Genomic DNA, 10,708 nt, shown 5'->3' on the forward strand with positions numbered 1-10,708 from the left:
AAGGAATGGAATTGGAGCCCAGATTCAAAACAATAATATTTATCAAACAGATAAATTAGACTTCCGAGAAACAGTATTGGCCAATCTCTCATATCATGAGCTACTTTCAACCATCCCCGTTTGGTTGCTGATGTTCTCTCCATCCTACTTAGTGAAAGGCTGACTGGGATGATAGAAATTATACTTTAACCAATTGGAGAAAGTAATGGGTTGGGGTTTTGTTTTGTTTTTGCTTGCAAACACTCAGGCACACATAGTTCCGATCGGATCTGGTTGACAGTTTTATGATGTCTGTTTCTTTTTCTGTGCTCTATTTTATTGATTTATTTTCTTTATGTTTCCTCTGTAGCTACATTGCTTGCAAATCATTTTGGAAAGACAATGAAGAGGTGATATATGAACACAACTAATAAAGATGAAAGAAAGAAAGAAAGAAAGAAAGAAAGAAAGAAAGAAAGAAAGAAAGAAAGAAAGAAAGAAAGAAAGAAAGAAAGAAAGAAAGAAGGGAGGGAGGGAGGGAGGGAGGGAGGGAGGGAGGAGGGGGAGGGAGGGAGGGAGGGGAGGGAGGAAAAGGAGAAAGGAGGGAGGGATGAAGGAAGGAAAGATGGATAGGTAGGTAGGTAGGTAGGTAGGTAGGTAGGTAGGTAGAAAGAAAGAAAGAAAGAAAGAAAGAAAGAAAGAAAGAAAGAAAGAAAGAAAGAAAGAAAGAAAGAAAGAAAGAAGGGAGGGAGGGAGGGAGGGAGGGAGGGAGGGAGAAAGGAGAAAGGAGAAAGGAGAAAGGAGAAAGGAGGGAGGGATGAAGGAAGGAAGGATGGATAGGTAGATAGAAAGAAAGAAAGAAAGAAAGAAAGAAAGAAAGAAAGAAAGAAAGAAAGAAAGAAAGAAAGAAAGAAAGAAAGAAAGATAGATAGATAGATTATGGTGTTGATCTTTCTTTCACAAATCCATTCCTGGATAGGGAAGGGAGTAATTGAGAAGGAAGGAAGGAAGGAAGGAAGGAAGGAAGGAAGGAAGGAAGGAAGGAAGGAAGGAAGGAAGGAAGGAAGGAGAAAGGGAGGGAGGGAGGTAGATTACGGTGTTGATCTTTCTTTCACAAATCCATTCCAGGATAAGGAAGGGAGTAATTGAGAAGGAAGGAAGGAAGGAAGGAAGGAAGGAAGGAAGGAAGGAAGGAAGGAAGGAAGGAAGGAAGGAAGGAAGATTACAGTGTTGACCTTTCTTTCACGAATCCGGTCCAGGATAAGGAGGTGGGCAAAGAGGGTGTCCAACGGAGAAAGTGCAGAATAAAGGAAACCCATCTGCTTACCAGAAGGAATGGAGAATACGGGAGAGAAAGGAGAGGGGAGGCTCATCCTCCCCATTGTTAATTCTGCAGTTTTCTAATCCCACTCCCACCCTCCGGTCTCTGCAGGGCCCATTAAGGAAAGCTCCTTATACTGGGGTGGGGAGTTGGATCAGAGCAGCTGGTAAGAGGATCGGTTATCTCTACAGCCTGGGGAGCCCGGCTTAGGTGCTCTCAATCCCTGGCCGTATGTTGTCGGCTTGTTGGGGTCATGTTGGTGCCGGGTGGGGGAGAGAAGGCTTTTGTAGCAAGAGAAGGAACGTCAGCCCATCACGTCCCTAGCTAGTATTTTATCTTAACAAAAACAGAATATTTGTATCTCAGACCTGGAATGATGGTGCTCTGTGAGCTTGCTTGTTTTCTTACAGACCTTTCATTACCAAACTAGGTAACACCATCAAGTTTAGTAAGGAGTGGGATTTGCTCTCAGTTTACATTCTAATGGCTTCCCCTGTTGGTGTTGGTTGGAGTGGCGTTACAAGTTCCTTGATTGGGCTGTTTACCGTTGGCTTGTTTGGCAGTTCCTTGATTGGTAAATTGTTTACTTGCTGGTTGCTGGCCTGATGTTAATCTGGGAGTTAATCTATGCTCATCTGGGTGCTGATTGATAGTGATCTTTTTTTTTTGCTTGTTGATTTATTCTTTGCAATATTTCTCTTTTCCCTTCTTATCTCTCCAACGGCAAAGATTTCCCTTCTCTTATCCTGTCACGGGCCTTTCCCCCCCCAATTTCCACCTCACCGTGGCCCTAGTAGGGCCTTCTTTCTGACATGACCCCATGACACTGACTTCATCTGGTCCACAGCCTGCTACGGATGCAAGCCAAGGCCATCCCGAGCTGAACTCACAATAGCCGTCTTCTCCTCCACTCTTCTAAAAATGCCCAAGGACCACCTGAAGGCCTGTGAAATCTGCTAGTTCAGGGGTGTCAAACTGCATTGGAATTTGGTTTGCCCTTGGGGGGGCTGGGCAGGGGTGGGCTGCTACAGGTTTGAAACCGGTTTGAGAGAACCGGATGCTAAGTTTACATCTGATTCGCCGAATTGGTAAGTTCCGATGACTGTCTGGCCTCGCCCATCTCTCCCCTCCCCTCCCAGGAGCCCCAACAGGACCCATTTTGAATCCCAGGTAAGTATAGGGCTAGTGCAGAGGCTCAGGGAGGGGGGAAAATGGGCCTCCTGGAGGCTCCGGAAAGCTGGAAATGGGCCTGTTTCTGGCCTCCAGAGAGCCTCCAGAGCCCTGAGAAGAGGGGAACGGGCCTCCTGAGGCTCGAGGAAAGCCCCTGGAGCCCAGGGAGGGCGAAAAATGGGCCTCCTGGAGGCTCCGGAAAGCTGGAAATGGGCCTGTTTCTGGCCTCCAGAGAGCCTCAGAGCCCAGAAAGGAGGGAAGGGGCCTCCTGAGGCTGGGAGCCCTGGAGCCCAGGAGGCGAAAATGGGCCTCCTGAGGCTCCGGACTGAAATGGGCCTGTTGGCCTCCAGAGAGCCTCAGAGCCCAGAGAAGGAGGGAAGGGGCCTCCTGAGGCTCGAGGAAAGCCCCTGGAGCCCAGGGAGGGCGAAAAATGGGCCTCCTGGAGGCTCCGGAAAGCTGAAAATGGGCCTGTTTCTGGCCTCCAGAGAGCCTCCAGAGCCCAGAGAAGGAGGGAAGGGGCCTCCTGAGGCTCGAGGAAAGCCCCTGGAGCCCAGGGAGGGCGAAAAATGGGCCTCCTGGAGGCTCCGGAAAGCTGGCTAGAAAAAGGCCATTCGGAGCCCGGGAGGCTGTTTTTGCCCTGCTGCTGGAGGCTTGAGGAAAGTGTCCGGAGCCCGGAGGGGGGGGGGAATGTGCCCCCACTGTAGAGCAGGAAGCCAACTAGGCCACGCCCACCATGGCCACACCCACCGAGCAACTGGGCAGAGAACCAGTTGCTAAAATTTTTGAAGCCTACCCCTGGCCTGGTCCTTGTGGCCGACTGGGTGGGTGTGGCTGGGCTTGGGGCAACAGGGGCCAGTCCCTCGCTGTCTCTGGGACAGCCACGCGGGACAACTCCACAGCCTATCGAGGGCCAGATCCGGCCCGCGGGCCTCGTGTTTGACACGTCGGCGCTAGTTTTATTCCTTTTAATCTGAAGAAAAGTCAAGGAAAATTTCTTGAAACAGAGACCATAGAGGAAGAAGAGCAACAGCAACAGTTTTGTGCCTGTGTTATGCACCGCTGGCCCACTCTTGAGGTGTTCTTTTCCGTGGAGATTTAAATATAAAAATCTCCTCAAGGTTCATTTCCTGAGTTACAATGGCAGTGTCTTCTGACCAATTTTCACACTTAACGGCCGTTACAACATCCCCATGATCACAGGATCAAAATTGGGGCACTGGGCAACTGACGTGTACTTATGACTGCTTGATTCCCTTAACAACTGCAGTGACTGGCTTAACAACCATAGCAAAAAAAAAAAAAAGTCATAAAATGGGGTGAAACTCACTTAAAAACCGCCTTGCTTAGCAAAGGAAATTTGGAGCTCAGTGGTGGTTGTAAGTCAAGGACTACCTGTAATAACAGCCACACTTTCTGACTTCTAAACCTTCTGATTTATTTAAAGAACACTTTTATGGTTTCAAGAAAGATTAAAATCAGAGAAGTCCTCTTACGCTGGTTGGCCTTACTGCATGAATTGTATCTGGCTCATTTTGGATGGTTCCTTACTATGGTTTGGGGTGCCAAGACAGGCAGTCCTTGACTTACGACCACAGTTGAGCCCAAAATTTCTGTCGCTAAGTGAGACATTTGTAAAGTGAGTTTTGCCTCATTTTATGACCTTTCTTGCCACAGCCGTTAAGTGAATCACTGCAATTGCTAAGTTAGTGATATGGTTGTTAAGTGAAACAGGTTTTTCCGTTGACTTTGCTCATCAGAAGGTGCCAAAAGGGGGTCATGTGACTCTGGGACACAGCAAGGGTCGTAAGTATGAACTAGTTGCCAAGCGCCTGAATTTTGATCTCCTGACAGCAAGGATGCTGCAATGGTGGTAAGTGTGAAAAACAGTCATGAGGTGAATTTTGCCCCATTTGCCGCCGTTGTTAAGTGAGTCCGTGTGGTTGTTAAGTCAGGGAGATGGTTGTTAAGTGAACCTGGCTTTCCCATTGACTTTGCTTGTCTGAAGGTCGCAAAAGGGATCACGTGACTCTCGTCATAAATATGAACCAACTGCCAAGCATCCGAATTTTAATCGCACAACCATGGGAAAATGGCAATGGTATGCCAAGTATGAAACACGGCCGTACGCCACTTTTTTCAGGGGCATTGTAACTTGGAACAGTCACTAAAAATGAACTGCTGCAAATTGAGGACTGCCTGCATTGCATTTGTCCATTTTCAAAGGTTAGTACACAAAATTGTCCGCTACAACGTCCTGCCTATCAACGACTACTTCAGCTTCAACCACAATAATACATGGGCAAAAAATAGATACAAACTCAATGTAAATCTTTCCAAACCCGACTGCAGAAAATACGATTTCAGCAACAGAGTGGTCAATGCCTGGAACTCACTACCTGACTCTTCTGACCAAGGCTTCCTGAGACCATAATTAAGCACACACTTAGTCCAAACAACTCTTGTTTTATTTCAACGCTAGGAATTATTTTCATTCCCAGACCGTAATGAGTCCCAAACAGTCCCTCGAGATAAGCACCCACCTTTATCTCCTTTGAATTGCCAACAACTAAAGTGCCAAATGAACTGTAAAAAAAACAAGCGAAGTACAAAGTCCACAGAGCTTCAAGGTTTAATCTGAACAGAGCAAACAACTTTGCTTCCTGCAAAGGTTTCTCTACCTTTGCACTCCTTCATACCTTAGGGAAGGGGCAATCACCTCCCAGCCTTACTCCCAAGTCGACCCTTTTGTCTCAGCTGCTCTCGCCTTCTGGCAGCTCTGTGCACACGCACACTGGGATCAGGCTCCCCTGGTTCCTCTGCCTCGCTGCTGTCAGACTCTGGAGGCTCCAGTGTCAGCACCCCACTCCCAGATGGTCCTGGCCCCATCTCTGCATTGAATGCAGGATCCTTGTCTGAGTGCTCCCCAGACTCCCGGACTGGTCCCTGTTCTTCCCCACTGTCCAATTCCACTGCCATCTGCACAGACTGCCGGCGAACCACAACAACTCTGTCGTTATATCCTCAAACCCCCAAATCTTTAACCTTAAACTGTCTACTGTGGACCTCACTCCATTCCTAAGAGGCCTGTAAGGGGGCGTGCATAAGCGCACCAGCGTGCCTACCGTCCCAGTCCTACTCTTCCCATTGATTCATACTCATTATTATGTATATACTTATACCTGTTTATACTTATACGTTTATATGTTATGTTCATACTTATACTTGTTTTCTCATGCATGCTTGACAAATTAAACTAAACTAAATAAATAAAAATAAATATTATTTCCCATGCCATGGAGAAACTTCACCTGCTGGATCCTGCAGTCCATTTTTCCCCCAAAAGGTTCGTTTTCAAAGCACAACTGGACTTTGTTTTTACTTGAAGACATTTCACTTCTCATCCAAGAAGCTTCTTTGGATCAAGGAAAAACCAAGAAAATCTAGTTGCCTTTTGAAAAAGCACCTATGGGACAACTGTGACCTGGATGACTGAGAATCTCCATAGACATGCAGTCCAAATTGCTATGTGTTCTTTCTTTCTTTCTTTCTTTCTTTCTTTCTTTCTTTCTTTCTTTCTTTCTTTCTTTCTTTCTTTCTTTCTTTCTTTCTTTCTTTCTTTCTTTCTTTCTTTCTTTCTTTCTTTCTTTCTTTCTTTCTTTCTTTCTGATCTGATAGCACTCCACAAAATAAACCCTTCCAGCTCAAGGCTTTTTGCTTTAATTAGCCATTTTTTGCTGGCCTACTTTCCTGTTATTTAAAGGCATGGCACTCATCCATTCTGCCAGGTCCTAATCTCAGATGTCAGCTTCCCAATTTTCAACTGCAGGCCTATTGATCCAGCAAGTTGGAAAGGAATAGAAGGCAATCTAAATTAATTTCCCACAGAGAAAACAGGAACACTTTCCCCTTTTAAACTCTTCCAGTAGAAATCCTTCATGTGCAATCTGGCTTAGAGCATTTTCCCAGGCTGGATGGCAAAAACCCAGCACAATTTTCGAAACGAGATTTGCAGAGATCCAAAGACGATACAGAAAAACTTGTAAATCAAACGTTGTAGGAAAAATCCCCCGTAAGAAACAGAGTGCATCTTGACTTCTTATCTCAATTATTTCCAGAGTAGCTCGATACCCGTGCTTCGCTATGAAACTATATGGTCGGGCTTAGTTTTTGAGGAGGAAAATAAGGAAAAACTACTTCTGCCTCTGCCTACCAGCATCCATCGGTATTCATCTGGCTAGTGTCCTGTCAGTGTGTGAGAGAATTGAAGGCTGTTTGGAAAGTGAACCAGTATTTGATGTGGGAGCAAAGAACCTGGGTGTGGCTTAGCTCAACTGTTCTGTACTAAAGCTGATTGCTTCTGTGAAACTGAAACTCTTCTCCTCTGCTTGTGTTTTGCATTTGGAACAGATTTCTTTTCAGGTGGGGGGGGGGAGTAGAATCTTTAGCACCAGAGCGTGTTAATAATAATATAGGAAATACTAACGCTCTGATGGTCATGTCGAGAAATCCTTTCTTAGTGAGCACCTAGAAGCCAAGAGGAACATACATGCCAAATTTCAAGTTTGTAGGCTTTACGGTTCTGGAGATTTTGTGATGGTGCATGGGTGGTCTTTCACTTTTATATATACAGATTTGACCTGGAACTCAAAACCTTAAAAATTACATACTGGTAATAGTCCTTGACTTACGACCACAACATTTCTGTTGCCAAGCAAGATCATTCTGAAGTGAGTTTCGCCTCGTTTTACAACCTTTTTTTTGCCACAGTTGTTGTGGGAATCACTGCCGTTGTAAAATTAACGTGGCTGTTAGGGTGAACCTGGCTTCCACATTGTCAGATGGTCGCACAAGGTGATCACGTGACCCCCCAGGACACTGCAACTGTCATAAATATGAGTCACTTGCCAAGCATCCAAATTCTGATCACGGGAAGGCTGCAATGGTCGTAAGTGTAAAAAATGATGATGTCACATTTTTTTCAGTGTCTTTGTAACTTCAAACGGTCAGTAAAGGAGGGTCGTAAATCAAGAGCTACCTGTAGTCCAGTCCCCCTTTGATCTCTTGCCACCCCATCTCTAGATGTTGGTGGCCATTTTGAGATGTTCTCATTTCTCTTGCTAGTCCCAAAGTTGTTTTTTCAGCAAGCAACTTGTTTTTTCTTTGAAGACTTTCGCTTCTCTTCCAAGACCGGATGGTGGGGAATGGAAGGATTTATATCCCTTTGCACAGTGGTCCCCAACCACCGGGCCCCGGACCGGTACCAGTCCGTGGATTATTTTGTACCGGGCCGCCTATTTTGCTTGGGCGCCGCCATCTTGTTTCGACGACGCTTGAGAAAGTGCTTCCGGGTGAGCTTGTCGGTCGTCGGTTGGAAAGCGGCGTTTGGGTGCTGAAGGAATCCTCGCGCCTTAGTTTTGTCGAAGAGGGAGGGGGCGGCTTCGAACGAAGAGCCGTCCCGATGGCGGTGGAGTCTCGCGTTACTCAGGAGGAGATTAAGAAAGAGCCTGAAAAGCCCATCGACCGCGAGAAGGTACAAAGGAGGAGTTGAAGGTGGCGGGGAGAAGCGGGGGACGGCTGGCTGGCCGGTCGCTCGGCTCGCCTTGCCTTGGTCGTGTGTGCTGATGCCGGTCCTGGTCCGTAGATCGGTCCGTGGATTGTACCAGTCCGTGGTACAAAAAAGGTTGGGGACCACTGCCTTTGCAGACAGCTGGCCATTTGCATCCTTTTAGAAAGTCATTGAGGCCTTTTGGAGGTTTATCTGAGTCCTCAGGTTCACCTGAGTAGTGCTCCTGGTCCCTGTAGTCTGCAATTTATTTATTTTTGGGAAAATCCACTCCGACTCCCACGCTATTCAAAGGGTGCTCATCTCAAATCGTATAGGTAAAAGTCCTGAGGACACAGATAAACCTCCAAGTGCTTCAATGACCCTCTCAAAGGATGCAAATGACCAGCTGTCTGCAAGGAATATAAATCCTTCCATTCATTTATTTATTTTATTTAGTTTAGTTTGTCAAGCGTGTATGAGGAAAAAAAGGGTAAGTATGAACATAACCAAAGGTGGTATTCAGCAGGTTCTGACCAGTTCTGGAGAACTGGTAGCGGAAATTTTGAGTAGTTCAGAGAACTGGCAAATACCACCTCTGACTGGAGATTTTACAGTATCCTTCCCCTGCCACGCCCACCGAACCGGTAGTAAAAAATTTGAATAACATATAACATATAAGAATAAACGGGTATAAGCATATACATAATAAATGAGTACAAATCAATGGGAACTGTAGGACAGGGATGATAGGCACATGGTACACTTATGCACGCCCCCTTACAGGCCTCTTAGGAATGGAGTGAGATCCACGGTAGACAGTTTAAGGTTAAAGTTTTTTTGGGGGGGGGGGGTCCCCGCTATCCTGTCAGAACTGAGGAAGCTTCTTGGATGAGAAGCGAAACGTCTTCAAAAGAAAAAAACAAACAAACAGAAAATCCAGTTGCCTCTTGGAAAAAGCACCTTTGGCACAACCATGACCTGGATGACTTGAGAATCTCCACAGAATTTTTCTTGTTTGGTTTTGCTTCTCTTCCAGAAAATGAAGCTCCCCCACCCATCCTGATTCCCATTCCAACCCTGGCCCCCTTATTGCTGATTGCTTATTGTACACTATGATTCTTGACTCTTGACGGATGTATGAGAACATACGCACCAAAGACAAATTCCTTGTGTGTCCAATCACACTTGGCCAATAAAGAATTCTACTCTACTCTACTCTACTCTACTCCACTCCACTCCACTCCACTCCTATTTCATTCCTATTCTATTCTGTTCTGTTTTGTTCTGTTCTGTTCTGTTCTGTTCTACTCTACTCTACTCTACTCTACTCCACTCCTATTTCATTCCTATTCTATTCTATTCTACTCCACTCCACTCCACTCCTATTCTATTCTATTCTATTCTATTCTATTCTATTCTATTCTATTCTATTCTATTCTATTCTACTCCACTCCACTCCAATTTCATTTCTACTCTACTCTACTCTACTCCACTCCACTCCACTCCTATTTCATTCCTATTCTATTCTATTCTATTCTATTCTATTCTATTCTATTCTATTCTATTCTATTCTATTCTATTTTATTCTATTCTACTCCATTCCACTCCACTCCTATTTCATTCCTATTCTATTCTATTCTATTCTATTCCATTCCACTCTTATTTCATTCCTATTCTGTTCTATTCTAATTCTATTCTACTTCTATACCATTCCATTCCATTCCTATTTCTATTTCTCCTCCTCCTCACCCCACACCCCCGCCCCACTTACGTGTCCGACTCGCCTTCTTCACCAGGGCAGCTCCGCGTCCCCCGTCCCCCTCCACCTCCGCCTCCTCTGCTCCTCCGTCTTCGGTTTGGAGGAGGGCAATGCTCAACCCGGCCACTAGGCGGGGGAAACTTAAAAAGCCCCCGCACGGCTCTGCCACTCGCTGGAGAGCTTGCAGGACCCCGGCTGGGATCTCTTGGTCCTCTTGGGGGGCCACCACCCCGCAGCCGCCCCGACCCCAGCGGCTCTCGATTTCCGAGATGTGGACGGTCCCCCGGCGTTGATCGTCCAGAATTTCGAAGAGGACCCGGAGACTCCGGAGGAAGGGGCGAGGCAGGCGGGGGCCCCCGGGAGGAGGAGGAGGGTCTTCTGCGATGGGGGGAAGAGAAGGGGTCGCCAGCCCCCCAGAATTCATCGGAACGGCGTGGGGGGGGCGGGCTTAGATTTGGGGGGGGGGTGAGGGGCGAAGACAAAGTTGGAAGTTCTTGGGACGAGGCTGAAAAGCTCTTTTTTCTTTTTTTCTTTTTTGGGACGGGAGGAAGGATGTGCAAATATTTCTCCTCGGGCAAAGAAGCGGAATCGGCGTTGGGAAGGACGCCGCCGAACTGGATGGTCAGGGCAGAAGAACCAAAGCTCTCCCGCTTCTCCCTCTCTCTCTTTTTCCCCCCCGCCCGCCGGTCCGCCGCGGCAGTCAGACGGGAAGATCTCTGGTTTGACCCCAGTCGAAAGATCCTTGATGGGATTGGGTCACCTGACCCTGTCGGATAATCACCCTGGATGCCAGACGATTAGCAGCTCTGCTTAATGGGGTGGAGTCCTCTCTCTCTGGGGAGGGGAAGGGAAGGGATGGGGTGGGGGAGAGAGTGGGTCGCCTTCTGTGCTTGGAAGTTGTTACCCGAAGGGTAAGATCAGTAGCCTCTTTTCT

At 46.9% G+C, this 10,708-nt stretch overlaps 1 protein-coding gene across 4 annotated transcripts in view; it reads right to left on the reverse strand.

The window, feature by feature from the left end:
• Positions 1 to 10,215, reverse strand: part of SAPCD1 (suppressor APC domain containing 1) — a 31,134-nt gene extending 20,919 nt beyond the window's left edge. For all 4 annotated transcript variants that reach the window (XM_087954339.1, XM_087954338.1, XM_087954340.1 and 1 more), the window contains exon 1: positions 9,787 to 10,215. In XM_087954339.1, coding sequence (XP_087810465.1) covers positions 9,787 to 10,198 — 412 coding nt within the window. In that variant the 5' untranslated portion in view covers positions 10,199 to 10,215. The remainder of the gene's footprint in view (positions 1 to 9,786) is intronic.
• Positions 10,216 to 10,708: the final 493 nt, after the last annotated feature.

This window comes from Notechis scutatus, chromosome 2 (genome assembly GCF_049901735.1).
Source record: "Notechis scutatus isolate UNSWTSFEM ecotype Mainland chromosome 2, rNotScu1.2, whole genome shotgun sequence".
Taxonomy (NCBI): domain Eukaryota; kingdom Metazoa; phylum Chordata; class Lepidosauria; order Squamata; family Elapidae; genus Notechis; species Notechis scutatus.